Source organism: Peromyscus leucopus, chromosome 3 (genome assembly GCF_004664715.2).
Source record: "Peromyscus leucopus breed LL Stock chromosome 3, UCI_PerLeu_2.1, whole genome shotgun sequence".
Taxonomy (NCBI): domain Eukaryota; kingdom Metazoa; phylum Chordata; class Mammalia; order Rodentia; family Cricetidae; genus Peromyscus; species Peromyscus leucopus.
Window position 1 is genome coordinate 66,076,602 of NC_051065.1, and position 16,662 is coordinate 66,093,263.

Below are 16,662 nucleotides of genomic sequence, written 5' to 3' on the forward strand. Positions count from 1 at the left end.
AAAAAGGCCAGAGATTGAGACTATAGATTGAGTGATTCTATTGTATTAGCTGCTCAGGCTAGGAAAATACATTGAGAAAAGTGTATGAGTAATGGCTTGGAGGTCCGGCCAAGGAATGAGGAGTGCCCCTTAAAATAGGTAAGGGGTTTCTTTTTGGGAATGATAAAATGCTCTCAAATAAGATGATGGCACATGTCTTTAATCCCAGCACTCAGAAGGCAGAGGCTGGAAGATCTCTTGAGTTGAAGGCCAGCCTGGTCTACAGAGTTTCAGAACAGCCAGGGCTACACAGAGAAACCTGTCTCAAAAAAAAAAAAAATGATAATGGCTACATAATACTCAGCACATTAGAAATATGTTCAGTGATGGGATTGGAATGATGGCTCAGCGTCCAAGAACACATAGTACTCTTACAGAGGACCCAAGTTCAATACCAGTAGCCATGTTGGGCAACTTACAACCACTTATAACCACAACTCCAAGGGATCCAATGCTTCTGGCCTCCAGGGGGCACCTGCACTCACATGCATATACCCCCACACAGGCACAGACAGTAACTTAAAGTAATAAAAATTCTGGGAGTGGTGACATACACCTTTAATCCTAGCACTTGGGAGGCAAAGGCAGGATGATTTCTGTGAGTTTGAGGACATAAAGAGACCCTGTCTCAAAAAACAAAAACAACAAAAGTAATAATAAAATGAATTATTAAAAACAAAACAAAAATAATAATAAAAATGAATCATTAAAATATATGTTCAGAGAGTAGTACATTTAAAAGAATGAATTATATGGTTTTTGGATCATATAGCTAATTATCCAAAAAAAAAACTTTACTAAATGTCATTTTCACCAGTTCTAACCAATTGTTACTTCTTTCCTTCCTCCATTCAGGAAGAAAGGCGAAGATTGAAAAACGCAATAATAATCCAGTCATTTATTCGAGGCTATAGAGACAGAAAACAACAAGTAAGTTTGTTCTTAAAACAGAGGTGGGCACCTGTGGCCCAGCCTGACAACCTGAGTTCAATCTCCACAACTCACATGGTAGGAGACAACCAGCTGCTTCAACCTCCACATAACATGTCATCACAAGCATACCCACACATATACATAAAATCAATAAATATAAAAATTAAGAAAAATGAACCAGGGCTGGAGAGATGTCTCAGAGGTTAAGAGCACTGGCTGCTCTTCCAGAGGTCCTGAGTTCAGTTTCAGCAACCACATGGTGGCTCACATCCATCTATAAAGAGATCTAGTGTCCTCTTCTGGCATGCAGGGATACATGCAGGCAGAACACTGCATACTTAATAAACAAATACATTTTTTTTCCCTTCGAGACAGGGTTTCTGTGTGTAGCTTTTGGAGCCTGTTCTGGAACTCATTTTGTAGACCAGGCTGGCCTCGAACTCACAGAGATTCACCTGCTTCTGCCTCCCGAGTGCTGGGATTAAAGGTGTGTGCCACCACCGCCCCAGCAAATTTTTAAAAGAATACATACAAATGTATGCAAACATACCCTTAAGAAAAAAAAGAAAAATGAACCAGGTGTGGTGCACACCTCTAGTCTCAGCATTGAAGAGGCAGAGGCAGGCAGATCTCTGTGAGTTCAAGTCTATCCTGGCATACATAGTGAGTTCCAGGACAGCCAGGGCTATGTAGAGACCCTGTCTCAAAACAACAACAGATGAACAAACAAAAAAAAGAAGAAGAAACAGGATTTATTTGAAGAAGAAGAAAAAAACTGAGAGGGAAATAGAAGGCTGTATGAGAAGTTAATTTAGATATAGTATTGTTTGTATAAGTAGCATCTGTCCAGTAGGATCTCTGTGAGTTCGAGGCCAGCCTGGTCTACAGTGCAAGTTCTAGAACTTATGCAGAGAAACCGTGTCTCAAAAAACAAACAAACAAACAAAGCCACAAACAAAAATGTAGCATCTGTCTTATATGAATTTTGCATGCCCACTTTATAAAATTTAGTGTTAATAAATAGTATTTTTCTTAATAAATAATTGTATTTGTTTTACTTGAAGATTTATGAATAGGTGAATTTTTGGGAAATTTTAAGTAAGACAACTGGTAATTACAGAGAAGAAAGGAGTGGGTAGTCCTGTTATTAGACATTTTAGATTTCCTCTGCATCCCAAGTTAGGAAATTTTGTTTCTGAATTATTTTTTATTTTATTTTAGAACATCACTGTCTTCAATTTCATATACACATATAATGTATGGTGATTACATTCCACTTTTTTTTTTTTTTTTTTTTTTTTGGACCTGAGGTCTGAACCCAGGGCTTGGCGCTTGCTAGGCAAGTGCTGTACCACTGAGCTAAATCCCCAACCCTCTACCTTATTTTTTTTTAAATGAACATAATATTTGCAATTGTAACCATTTTTAAGTTCACAATTCAGTGGCATGAATTACATTTAAGATATTAATTATACTCATATTAATTACATTTGTAATTGATTGATTCACATCATTGATTACATTCACAGTATTCATTCAATAACTATATTTATGATATTCATTAATTATATTGATTTATTACATTCATGATATTATGTCCTGATACTGCTGTCCATTTGTGGGGCTTTTCTATCACACAAAACAGAAAGTCTGTACTTACGAAATCATTGCTCTATATTCCTTTCTTCTCCATCTTGAGATAACTTGAGTCTAATCTTTCTGTCTCTATGAATTTGTATATTCTATATATTTCATGTAATGCAATTGTATAGTATATGTCCTTTTTTTTAAAATGTAAAGAGATTTTATGTACAACTGCAGGAGAAATAATATATAGATAGCTTGAACATAAAAATAGATTGTAATTCCAAAGTCCAGAGTTATTTGAAACTGGAAAATATTTCCTCTGTAGAAAATAGTAAAAATGATAACATTTCCCAATAAGCCCTTTTAAGCCAAATAATAGCTGAATTATACATATAAATATTGATTAAATTCTGGGATACAGAAGAAACCTATCTTCATCTGTTCAGAGACTTATGTTTTACATAAGTTGTGTAAGTGAGATTCCTATTCATCTTCCACTTCACTGTTTGATTTATGGCAGACATTTTTCTATAGGCTAATCCATAATCTAAAAAGATTTAGCCTCCCCTCCTGGAAGTACAGCCAGCATATCCTTTCATCAGCTTGATACGGTACAAATTCTTATCCTAATAGTGGGTTTTTTGTTTTTTTTTTAATCTTTAACTGATGGTCCAGTAACTATTTCTTAGTTGTTGATCACCATACCTATAAAACACTCAGTGCTTATTTTCATCATGAGAACTATGGGGCAGTATGTTGATACATGGCTTCCTGTACTTACAGTATTCCATCCAAAGAAGTGCATTTGACCGATATGCCGACTCAGCTCAGCCTGGTGGCACCTTCTGCCTTGCTGACGGTCCCAACCTTACCCTCTTGGTAAGGCAGCTTCTATTCTTTTACAAACAGAGTGAAGACTCCAAACGTTTGGTGAGTATAGACACATTTTCACTTAACTTTGTATACCTATTTTTCCATCTCCTTTTTTGGGGGGATGTGTGAAAGTGGTACATGTCTGATCAGGAAGCCAGATAACCCCCCCCTTTTTTTTTTTAAATCTAGGTACAAGCTGGGCAGTGGTGGTGCATGCCTTTAATCCCAGCACTAGGGAGGGAAAGCCAGGCAGATCTCTGTGAGTTCGAAGCCAGCCTGGTCTACAGAGTGAGATCCAGGACAGGCACCAAAACTACACAGAGAAACCCTGTCTCGAAAAACCAAAAAAAGAAAAAAGAAAAAGAAAGTCAATGTACATTTTTAATTGATATTTATTCTTTTCTTTAGTTTCTTGAGACAGGGTTTCTCTGTGTAACCACCGTGGCTGTCCTGGAACTCACTTTGTAGACACACCAGGCTAGCCTTGGCCTTGGATTCACAGAAATCTGCCTGCCTTTGCCTCCACAGCCCAGAGCTGGGATTAAAGGCGTATATACACATAAAATAAATAAATAAAATGGGGGCTGGGGGGGCACAGTAGTCCACCATTCTGGACTTTGCTTCTGGGCAGCTGTTTGGAATCCTGTCTGAAGTCCAGAAGAAGAGGAATAAAAGGCACAGTAGCAGGCATCTAACTTTTCTTCTCAACAGACTAGACTTGACTTAGGGCTCCCTATTCTTGGATATGGAAAAATTACCAAGGAGCAGAAAACATGTAGGTGTTGTGTGTCTCCAGAGCACCTTGGTGTATGAGAGCTCATTTGTGATCTGGTTCTAAAGAGGCATGCACAGATGTGTTTCAGAAGCTGGACCTTGGGGTGAAGTGGAGGCTTTGACCCCAGCCCCCGGCACATGCAAAGCAAATAGTTCATGTGCAGATTGTGAAATCCTAAGTAGAGCAAAATGTCATCAAACACAGTTCATATAAGAAAAGAGAGTTTAGGGAATGGAGAGATAGCTCAGTGATTAAGAGCACTGGCTGCTCTTCCAGAGAACCTGGGTTCAATTCCCAGCATCCACATGGCGGCTCACAATGGTCTGTAACTCCAATTCCAGGGGACCTGACACACATGGCAAAACACCAATGCACATAAAATGAAATAAATTTTTTTTAAAAAACCTGCAATTTAAAAAGAAAGAAAAATGAGTTTAAACCAGATGTGATGGTGAATGCCTATGATCACAACACTAGGGATTGTGACAAGTTCTGACTAACTGAGTTACAACTGAGACTCTTTATCAAAAATAAATAAATAAGGAAGTTTAGAAGAGATCGTGAATATTTTTAATTTGGTAACAAAAGTGCAAGAAGTTTTCCTGTGGCAAAAGTCAACTAATTAGTTTCTCATTCCCACTTAGAAACAAGCAAGATACCTCCTTGTATAATTTTTTAGTGGTACTAAATTCAGAGTTAATGTTTACATCTACCCTTACCCCTTTATCTATCTCTCCCTCTCCCTCTCCCTGTCTCTGTCTCTTGGCATGCTCCAAAGATAGGGTTTGTAGCTCTGGCTGTCCTGGAACTTGGTCTGTGGACTAGCCTAGGCTGGCCTCTGTCTGAGATCCACCTGCCTCTGCCTCCCAAGCACTGAGATTAAAAAGGTATACACCACAACTGCAGCACAACTATATTTCTTACTATGACTTTAATATGGTCCTCGGTCAAGACAATAATATGCTATGACTGCATTTTTTTCCTGTATGTAGCTTACTTTTAACTTTTCTTAAGTTAATACTTGCCTCACTTTTTAATTAAGTGATTTCCTTTGAATCTCTTAATCTCTTCCGCCTGGCAACAGTTCTATGCTCCATTTTGGTGCAACTTTTCATAAGACTTGGGCTGTTCCTGGCTTCATGCTATTCTTCCTAGCACTCTCTAGGCCTGCTGTTATCCTGGGAAAGCTTTTGTTTTGCTTTTCCTGATTTCTCTATGTCTTTCTATTCTTCTTGTTTTTGTTTTGCTTTGTTTTGTTTTTTTATGTTACTGATATTCATTCACCCTTGGTTGACTCTTAAGACAAGATATGTAAGGACAATATGGGGCTCTGAATTGGTAGAGTACTTACCTCGAATGTGTGAGACCATTCTGTCTTAGGATTTCTGTTGTTCTGATGAAACATCTTGGGAGGAAAGAGTTTATTTCAATTATACTTCCATATCACAGTTCATCATTAAAGGAAGTCAAGTCAGGAATTCAAACAAGGCAGGAACCTGGAAGCAGGAAATGATGCAGAGGCCATGAAGAGGTGCTGCTAATTGGCTTGCTCTTTATGATTTGCTCACCCTGCTTTCTTATAGAACCCAGGACTACCAGCCCAGGGATGACCCTACCCACAATGGTCTGGGCCATCCCACATTAATCACTAATTAAGGAAATACCCTATAGGCTTACCTGCAGGATCTTTTGGGGGCATTTTCTCAATTGAGGTTCTGTCTCAGATTACTAGCATAAAAACTAGCCAGCACTACAGAAGCAAACACAAACAAAAAAGCAAAATAGTATTAAATACTCATGTGCCTTTAGTAAATAAATATTAAGCAAAACAAATGTTTACTTAGTGTAGTTTTTTAGATAGTAATGGTGCATCTGTCACTTGTCAAATTCAGGGTATGGCAAAATGGCTTAGCAGGTTAAAGGTACTTGTGCCCAAGCCTGATGACCTGAGTTGGATTCTTAGGGCCCACATGGTAGAAGGAAAGAACTGACTCCTGCAGGTCATTCTAAACTGTATTATACACATGCCATGGTATATACTCACATACATACAACACATAAATAAAAATTAAAGGAAAGAATTTTAGAAAAGATTGCCAAATGTAGAACAGAAACTAATTCAGAAGGTGTTGAAGATAGTATAGTATTCTTACTTTAAGATTTTTAAATTCACTTCAAATACTTGGTTAATAAAGTAAAACTTTATTCTTGGAGTTCCTACAACTGTCCTCTAGCTTTTTATCATTTATAGTTTTTGTATGTCTTATTTTTGTTAATAGGAGCCACAAAATTTAAGATAAGCCCCATGTCAGGTAGTATAAAAAGTTTATATCATGTTGGTTCCCATGAAAATGGACAGTGTGGCCCCAGATCAGAGCGATGTTCTACTTTTAGACAGTATTAAATAGGCCTTATGATCTGAAAGCAGAATATGAGTCTATTTCATAAAAATATAGTGGAGAAAATAGAAGAGAGTTCTTGTTAGGTATTGGAAGAGTCAATTCAGAATCAGTCACATACATAGTGTTTATGACCAAGCCTTGTGAACACAAAGGACAGACTCTGACATTCCACTTTACTAAGCTCACAGGCTAATCATCATTGTGTCGGCACCAAAAGAGTGGACTCCTCTGACCAGCCCAGTTATGTGATTGTCCTTGGCCTGGGAGCCATGTGATTGCCTTCCTGTGAGGAGTGTGTGAGAGAAATATCTCTTTAGTAAATCTCTGTGTGTAACATAAAAACAAAAACAACAACAGAAAACCCTTAAATGGTGCATGGAGTTAGGGAAAGGAAACAGAAAGAAAGGATGCTGAAGGAGACTGCACACCTGAACACAAGAAGGGCAAAGAGTTGTTCATGCAACTTGAGGGTGGTACTCTACTTCCTGTGTGATGTTCTGGTATATTGGTTCCTTTTGCTTATGAATTGTTGTTTCAAGTAGAATGAGTTTTATGTATTCTTTGCTTAGAGACTAATGTAGTAATGTAAATTAACATTGATGTTATCAAAATGGAGAATACAAGTCTTGTTAAGAAAATCCTGACTTAAAAGCCTTACTCTTTATCAAGTTTTGATTAAAGTGTGGAAACCATGTAAAGACTTTTAGTATTATCTAAATAAGCAAGCAAGTTTTATGGATTAAACATTGTATTTTTATGTTTCACTCTTAACAGATATGGCTGTATCAGAACTTAATTAAACACAGCTCTCTGTTTGTCAAGCAGTTGGATGGATCAGAGAGACTGACATGCTTATTTCAAATAAAGAGGTTGATGAGCCTCTGTTGCAGGTAAGTTTTTGTCATAGTTGAAAACTTAAAAAATGTGTGAGGTATCTTTAGGGGCTAAGTGATTTGGGAAGCAGCTTTGTTTTGTTTTATTGGTTTACTGATTTTTTTTTTTTTTTTGATGTGTACGGATGTTTTGTGTAGTTGCTTGTTTTTGCTCTTTTGGGGGACCTGCCACCCAGCAAATAAATCACCTGGAGGCTTATTATTACATATAAATGCCTGGCCTTAGCTTGGCATGTTTCTTGCCAGCTTGCCTTAAATTATCCCATCTACCTTTTGCCTCTGAGCTTTTACCTTTCTTTTACTTCTGTATTCTTACTTTTACTCTTCCTCCACGGCTGGCTGTGTGCTGGGTGGCTGGCCCGTAGCATCCTCGGCTCCTTGTTCTCTTGCTCTTTTTTTCTTTCTCCCAGATTTCTCCTTCTGTTTATTCTCTCTGCCTGCCAGCCCTATCTATCTTTTCTTCTGCCTCTCTATTGGCCATTCAGTGCTTTATTAGACCATCAGGTGTTTTAGACAGGCACAGAAACACAGCTTCACAGAGTTAAACAAATGCATCATAAACAAAAGTAACACATCTTAAAATAATATTTTGCAGTTTTACTATGTATATGTCTATTCACCATATAGAGACTAGAAAAGGGTGTGAGATCCCCTGGACCAGGATTTACAGAGGTGAACTACTTTATGGTACTTGGAACCATACTTCCAGTCCTCTGGAAGAGCATCCAGCACTCTTAACCACTGAGACATCTCTCCAGCCCTATGGTTTTCTGGGGGTTTTGTTTTGTTTTGTTTTGTTTGTTTGTTTGTTTTAAGATAGGATCTTGCCGGGCGGTGGTGGCGCACGCCTTTAATCCTAGCACTCGGGAGGCAGAGCCAGGCGGATCTCTGTGAGTTCGAGGCCAGCCTGGGCTACCAAGTGAGTTCCAGGAAAGGCGCAAAGCTACATAGAGAAACCCTGTCTCGAAAAACCAAAAAAAAAAAAAAGATAAGATCTTGTTTTTCAGCCCATACTGGCCTTGAATCAAAAGCAGTCTTCCCTGCTTTGGCCTCTCAAGAGCTGTAGTAAAATATAGATACCTTTAGAGGAAGACATAGATGTTAGTAAGTACTGGGGGGATTAAAAAGGAAAAGAGAGGATATGAGGTACCTAGTGGGGAGGTCTTTGTGATGAGATCAGTTAGAGGTGGGGATGGTTCTTGATGTGCTAGGTCAGAATCAGCCTGTAGGGGAGAGCCAGTGCATCTTGGCTTTGTATGAGCAAGTAGGGAGCCAAAGGAAAGTTTTGTCCAGGGTCACACAGCCTGAATTTTCTCCTAAAATTTTCAACCTAAAAGAATAAAAAAATGATGCCTCAAGTGCTCATTGCCTACCGTCTTGAGTCAGCAGTTCCTTTTTGTTTACCTGTTTGCTTGTTTGTTTGTTTGTTTGAGACTGACTATGTAGACTAGGCTGTCCTTGGGATTAACTAAGGTGTACACCACCACACCCAGCATGGAGTCTGTACTGCAGTCAACCAGTTGAATGTTTTGCTGAACCATTGTAATTTCTTTCTTTCTTTCTTTTTTTTTTTTTTTTTTTTTTTTTTTTTTTTTGAGACAGGGTTTCTCTGTGTAGCTTTGCACCTTTCCTGGAACTCACTCTGTAGTCCAGGCTGGCCTCAAACTCACAGAGATCCGCCTGGCTCTGCCTCCCGAGTGCTGGGATTAAAGGCGTGAGCCACCACCGCCCGGCGTAATTTCTTTCTCATAGTGGCACTCTACTCCCCAGATACTTCCACATCCAGTTCTAGAAAGAAAAGTCCACCGGGCGGTGGTGGCGCACGCCTTTAATCCCAGCACTCGGGAGGCAGAGGCAGGCGGATCTCTGTGAGTTCGAGGCCATCCTGGGCTACCAAGTGAGTCCCAGGAAAGGCGCAAAGCTACACAGAGAAAGCTTGTCTCGAAAAACCAAAAAAAAAAAAAAAAAAAAAAAAGAAAGAAAAGTCCTTCTACAAGCCCCAATATCATGATCAGTCTGAAAATTATTTGAGATGTTGCCTGAACGCAGAGAGGCCCATTTGTAACAGCTGCTTTCACTCAGCAATAGGCATTGGGTAAAATGCTCAGTCCATTCTCAGGTTCCTGAGTTATCATCACAGATGGAATCTGTGATTACATAATACCATTGATACCTGTATCCAGACCTGCACCCTCCAACACGTTCCTCCAGGTTATGCTTCAGAAATGTGTTGGAAATGACTGGAGAGTAGTGATAACTGAATCTGATGGGTATGGGCTACAGAATATAGCCAGAACAGGCAGTAGTGAAGCCTGGGGCTTTAATGAAGGTGAGTTCAAGATACATGTGAATTTTCAGTGGAGCTATTTGAAGTGAAGGGTTTTAGAGACTACAGGAACATCAAACTGGATAGGACTCAATGGATTGGATAGTGTGAAAGATAACAAAAAGACTGGTCCTTTGGGGACTGCTGAAAAGAGCAGAAGGAACCAGCTGATTGAAACTGAGGTGGAGAGGAGGGATAGGTCAAAATGAATACTTTCATCTGAGCCCCAATGAGGTTAAAGCCCAATTCTCAGATGAGTATGAGTCAGGTCTTCGTGTTTTAATGTTAGGCTGGTTGATGCTGTAGTCAACTCAAATATGCTTTCTTTTCCTGAATGAAACCTTTGCTTTGTGCAGCCTATTTAGTTCTTGGTGGGAGCTATGGCTCTGTTCTCAGGCATCTGCCAAGTAAAGAAGCAACCTGTATGAGCTGGGCAAGATGCTCAGGAACCTGTTTGGAGCTATTTCAGTTATTCATTTTTCCTTCAGCAGTACCCTTGGTCTGATACAGCAGCGCAATGTGGAGTGGCAGAAGCATCCGCAGAGAGAAATGATGAGGAACGGATTGAGGGTAGTAGTTGGGAAAAAAAATCATACTTGGTCTTTTGAGGAGTTAGCCTTGATGGTACAGAAGGAAGAATTCCCGAATTAAGAAAAAAGAATATTCTATAGCTCCAGGGCTATGCATGACATACGTCCTTGGAAAGGTGAAAAGGCAGTTTATCCATACTGTCAAGAGGCAAACAGTGAGAAATAGGCAACAGTTGTGAGCCCAACTTTGAAAACAAAACCTCTGAGTTGGATCAGCACACACTTGAAAGTACTATCAGTATTAGTTGGAGAAACAGAAATCCATGTTGTGATACACACTCATAGACTCAGAGTTGCTGAATTCTAATGCTTCCCACCAAGTGCTAGGATGTGGTGCAGTGGGGACTCCCTCTCACAGTGTCTGTGGGAACCTGGTGGCTTCACGTGCAATTTAGACCCATTTAAGATCCAGTAGTTCTCTCCGTAGGAAATACCCTGGGGTTGGGGATTTAGCTCAGTGGTAGAGCGCTTGCTTAGCAAGTGCAAGGCCCTGGGTTTGGTCCTCAGCTCTGAAAAAAAAAAAAAAAGAAAAATACCCAAAAGAGATGAGGCATAGTATACACTGGAGCTTATCCTTAAATACCAGTACCAGCCTCACTCTGAGACACAATTTCCCAACCCCAGATACAACATTTTCACATGGGAGACAGTAGTAGCAAGAGGGGAGGCTTCAGTCAAGATAGTGCCGAACCAAAGAGAACATACTGTAGTCAGTACTGTTGGGAACCTACAGATCTGAACAGACCCGATGTCAGTGGTCGCAGAGGCACTTTTTCTAGAAAGCCTTACCCAGATGAAAAAATGCAACCTCTCTTGCAACAATCCATGAGTTATGATTTTCTGTCACTGTTTGCAATCTTTGGTCCTCGACTGTCTCTCCCTCTGAGATTGTATATTTTTCATGTCTACCTGATAAAAGGATACTGTTAACACATAATAAAAGACTCAGGAAGTCTGAACATTGTTGCTTGAGCCCTGCCTGTTTTCAGAGACGCTGGCAGTGGTGCAGTGGCTCACATGCTCATCACAGGAACTGGAGAAGTCAGGGAAACTGGCAGCCCTGGTTTTTTAATAAGTGTGTGAATTTGTTTTTACAGGTTGCTGCAAAACTGTAGTGATGACAGTTTGAATGTTGCACTTCCAATGCGAATGCTTGAGGTGTTTTCATCTGAGAATACATACTTGCCTGTTTTACAAGATTCCAGCTATGTGGTGTCAGTGATTGAACAAGTTTTGCACTACATGGTTCATAATGGTAAGTGGCTGGGGCAGACCTGTGGAGGTGAGCATTGTTGTAGAGGCATGCATTGGCTTGTGTGCTATTGAAGGGGATGGTACTGCTCTGAACAACACACTATGATCTTGAGAGTAGAAGCTGTGTGTGCCTTCTGGGAACGTGATAGCAGCCACTGAGTCTAGTGTTGTTACTAGCCTCTGGAAATGCAGAAGCTTTTCACTGTCTGTACTTGATTATTCATTGTTTTATTAAAAAAAAAAAAAACCAAGTTCCTCTGGTTAATGGTGATGCACTCCTTTAATCCCAGCACTTGGGAGGCAGAGGCAGCTGGATTTCTGTGAGTTTAAGGCCAGCCTGGGCTACAAAGAGTTCCAAGACAACCAGAGTTGTTAGAGAAACCCTGTCTTGAAAAACAAAAAAACAAAAAAAGGAGCTGATTGTTGGTTGTTCTTGAAATTCATAAGTTAAAGAGCTTGCTTGTTTTATTAAAGTATTAACCTATATAGATTAACTCTAGCTGATAATAGGTTAAAGCCACAAAAATTAATGTCTCATGCATTTGCACTGTTTGTAGAGCTGATTAAGTGTAAACAACTTAAAACTTCGTTTGTTAAAAATCTCAGAAAAGTACTGACTTAGTTAAAAATCACAGTGAAATTTACAGAGTTTGATCTTCTAAGAAATAGATTCATGATGGCAGTGAACTTGAGTGAACTGGTGTACTATATATACCCAATTCAGGCTAAGTGTTTGATGAGAATTTTATTTTTCTCGTTTTCTAAAACTGTTAGGAAGATAATCATGAGCTGTGCCTTCTTTGAACTGTTTCTAAAAATAAAAAATGATTGAAAATCTTCCATCAAAATTGCTGCTTCTGTTGTCTGCAGTGGCACAGCTATTTTTCACTTGTTTTAATGAATTATTTCGTGGCATTACTGCTGTATGTATAACCTGTCTTCAGGTCACTGAGTCCAGGCTGTAGTCTTTAAGTATGTTGTTTCCTCTAAAAGAAATTCGGAAGCCCCTACAGACAAGCAAGTCATGGTCAGGCTAGCAAAGTGAGACAGGAGACATTTCCTCCATCAGAGCAAACTGCCACCAGCAGCCACTGGGTAGCATGAAGGTCTTGAGGATAACAACTACTGTCGACTGAAGCATATGAATGTGTCTGGACCCATGAATTCATGGTAACACTAAGGGAGCCCACAACATTAATTCCATACTGAGGTGTTTGGGAAAGGGATCAGAAGGTCACATTATGGACCTTACTGGGATTATGGGACTAGGAGTTAAGCATGTTGATTAAATAAAATTAATAATACCAGACAGTTGGCAACTTGATTACTTAGTAGCTATTTGTGATATTAAGAAGTATTAATTCACTTTTAGCTTTGATAATGGTCCTCTTAAAATATTTAATCTTGCCAGTATGTGGTGGCGCACGCCTATAATCCCAGTACTCAGAGGCAGAGGCAGGCGGAACTCTGAGTTCAAGGCTAACCTGGTCTACAAATCGAGTTCAGGCCAGTCAGAACTGTTACATAAAGAATCCCTGTCTTGAAAAAAAATTAATCTTTATCTTTTCATGATATACTGAAGTAATTATGTCTTAGGTTTGCTTCTGAATGAGTGGGTAGCAGTGGGTCAAGACTGGCATAGTAGGCATTGTTGATGCTAGCTAAGCACTGGATGTGTGAGTCTATGTGCTATTCAGGTCTTAGCCAAATGAATGTAACTGGATGTCATGGCTCACCTGCTACCACAGCTCTTGGGAGACTGAGGAAGAAGGATTGCTGTGAGTTTGGTGCCAGACTGAACTATAGAGTGAGACTCTCTTCTTCCCCTTTCCACCCATATAGCTTTATAAAGACGTTTAAAAATTGATGATGGCAGGTGAGATAGCTCAGTGACTAAGGGCACTTTCTGCCGAAAACTTGATGATCTGAGTTCAATTCCTGGGTTCATCAAGGTAGAAGAAGAGAACAGATTCCTCCAAGTTGTCCTCTGGAAGTTCCCAAAATAAATGTATTTAAAAAAAATTTTAAAGTATTTCTCCATTGTAGTAAAAAAGGGCACTAAATATAAATGTATTTTCCCCCCTTTTTTTAGGGTACTATAGATCTCTCTACTTGTTGATTAATAGCAAGCTTCCATCAAGTATTGAATATTCCGATTTATCGCGAGTTCCTATAGCAAAAATTTTGCTGGAGAATGTCCTAAAACCATTGCACTTTACGTACAGCTCCTGTCCTGAAGGTGCAAGGTGGGTGAATGGAGACTGGGCAGTCACATGTTTTCTGTACTAGTATGTCATGGCTCACAGGGAAGTGTACAGTGTACTTTTCTCTGTCTTGCCTGTGCCTAACATAAATCTGAAATTCTGATGATCTGGCTATTTATTTCCTGCTCTTTAGTATTGAAAAAAAATTATCTTAATAGAAAAGATAAAAATCAAATTCTAGTCTCTACTTTAGAATATAGATTATTTACTTAGGAGGACATTTGGGGAAGTGATTTTATTCTGTGACTTGATGGGTAGGATGTTTTGATTCTCTTTAAATTCCTTTTCCTTTCCAGACATCAAGTTTTCTCAGCCTTCACAGAGGAGTTTCTGGCAGCACCTTTTACTGATCAAATATTTCATTTCGTCATTCCGGCGTTAGCAGATGCACAAACCGTGTTCCCTTATGAGCCCTTTCTGAATGCATTATTGTTATTAGAGAGTCGAAGTTCAAAACGGAGTAGCGGAGTGCCATGGCTCTTCTATTTTGTTTTAACTGTTGGCGAGAACTATTTGGGTATGAAATACAAGATGTATTTTTTCTAACTCCTGTATAGGTAGCTGGGCAGATGAGTCAGGAGAAGACTGCAGTGACATTTTAGCATGAATTTCACAAATCGTTAGAAATCTGGAAATCCAGGCTGTTTTCCTAGTCTACATGCCACATCTTGGACCTTGATGCAAGATATGGGCTTCCCCCCAACCCTCAGTACTTTAGTTCTCATACTGGCTACTTGAAGAGAAGGTCAGACCCCACAAGTCAGGCTTAGTCCCATGAACCTGCCTGTACTTCAGACCCCGTTGCACAAAATGTGGTGTTACCTTTGCTTCTGACCAAGTAATAAAAATTGGGGTTACTGCAACCCCTTCCTTGAACCTCATAGTTTACTAAGAGTCTGAGAATCATGTTGACTATTGTATTATAATGGTTACAACTGAGCAGCCAATAGACTGGTCAAGGTCTGTGGGGAGGGTATGGGGCTTTATCTGGTATGTTCAGGGGCTCAGAACCTTGTTCCAGTTTCAGTAGCCCTTCTCCTGATTGCTTCTCCTTAGAAGCTGGGATTGGGTTTAAAATTAAAACTCTAGCCTACTTATCACTTTACCTGTCTAGGTATTAGCATACCTTTAGGCTGTTTAAGCCTTCAGTAAGACTCGGTGGGTGTGGCCAGAAGGGGCTTACAGGAGTGACTGACCTTGCTGGTGCTCCGGTCTTAGGTTCCCTGAGACAAAAACCAAATACATTGCATAATGTGTGGCAGTTTGAATTTAATTAAAACAGTAAGGCCCGTTCAGAAGTACCTCTCTGGAAGAAGATAGTGATGCCCAAGTGTCTGAAGAAACTCTCAGTAACTCATGTGCTGATTGTCTCTCAAAGGAGCACTCTCTGAGGATGGCCTGCTGATTTATCTACGAGTGCTCCAAACCTTCCTCTCTCAGCTACCTGCTTCACCCACTGGTACAGGCCGTCCTGATTCCACCAGCGACTCTGAGGATGATAATGAGGAGACTGACCAGCCTACCAGCCCTGTAAGCCACTATACTAGAAGTATTCTTCTAGCTTCTCACCTTCAGTTCTACAGCCAGGGGAGCAGGCAGCTCTATTAAGATAAACTGGTCAGTCTTGTCTGTATGCCCTTATTTAAAGTAATCCCAACCCCAGAATCAAGTTGATGTCTCAAGTTGCCAATAGAAATGAAAAAAGTAAATGCTGTGCTTATGGCTCAAGCAGCTTCCTCAGCATTGCCTGAGCACTTTCAGCTCCCTCTGAGAGAGGCTGGGGAAGTAAGTTGTATACAGTCTGTTTCCTATCTATGCTAAGATGTGGTATAGGCTTTGTTATAGAAAGCTCTTCCTTCCTGTGAGCAGAGCTGATTTAGGAACAGAAGCATGTATTAGCCCCCTGCCTGATGACCTTTGATTACTGCTTCCATCTATAGAAAATATTAGTCCACTTGCAGTCATCCCCTTCCCATTGTTCATAATTGTTTTAGGGGATCTCTTACACAGTTTTGTGTTTTAATTCCTCTTTCTTCTGCCTTGGAGATTATTCTTCTTTAGGGTGAGAACTAATTATCCAATTATAAATAAGCCAAGAACTACTCATTTCTGGGCCAGATCTTTTGTTCTGCACCCCCTACATGTGTATGGGTTGTTTTGCCTGCATGTCTATCTGTATACCACATGCATGCAGCTCCTTCAGAGGTCAGAAGAGGGTGTACATCCCCTCGGGGCTAGAGCTATTTGTGAGCCACCATGTGGGTATTGGTGATTGAACCCAGGTCCTCTGAAAGAGCAACTTGTGCTCTTAACAACTGAGCCATCTCTCCTCCAGTCCCTCTTTTCAGATTTTTAAAGACAGGATCTTATGTGGCTCTAGCTGACCTAGAACACTATATAGCCCAAGTTGACCTTACACTTACAGTCATTCTCCTGCCTCTGCCTACTAAGTGCTAGGATGACAGGTGGGGACCACCACACATAACTCTTTGGGGGGGGGGGTTGTACAAAGTTTCACTGTATAGCCCTGGTTGGCTCCAGACTCATAGAGATCTCTGATTCTGCCTTCTGAGTGCTGTGAGTTCGAGGCCAGCCTGGTTTATAGAGCGAGATCCAGGACAGGTACCAAAACTACACAGAGAAACTCTGTCTGGAAAAAATCAAAAAACCAAATAGAACCAGTTCTAGGATAGCCAGAGTTACACAAAAAAAAAACCCTGTCTCAA

At 40.1% G+C, this 16,662-nt stretch overlaps 1 protein-coding gene across 1 annotated transcript in view; it reads left to right on the top strand.

Annotated features, from left to right (window-relative positions):
• The window catches only part of Ube3c (ubiquitin protein ligase E3C), a 111,986-nt gene that overhangs the window by 17,600 nt on the left and 77,724 nt on the right, over positions 1-16,662 (top strand). Inside the window, exons 3-9 of the mRNA XM_028864189.2 lie at positions 895-969; positions 3,343-3,489; positions 7,384-7,499; positions 11,516-11,673; positions 13,765-13,918; positions 14,233-14,453; positions 15,315-15,466. Coding sequence (XP_028720022.1) covers positions 895-969; positions 3,343-3,489; positions 7,384-7,499; positions 11,516-11,673; positions 13,765-13,918; positions 14,233-14,453; positions 15,315-15,466 — 1,023 coding nt within the window. The remainder of the gene's footprint in view (positions 1-894; positions 970-3,342; positions 3,490-7,383; positions 7,500-11,515; positions 11,674-13,764; positions 13,919-14,232; positions 14,454-15,314; positions 15,467-16,662) is intronic.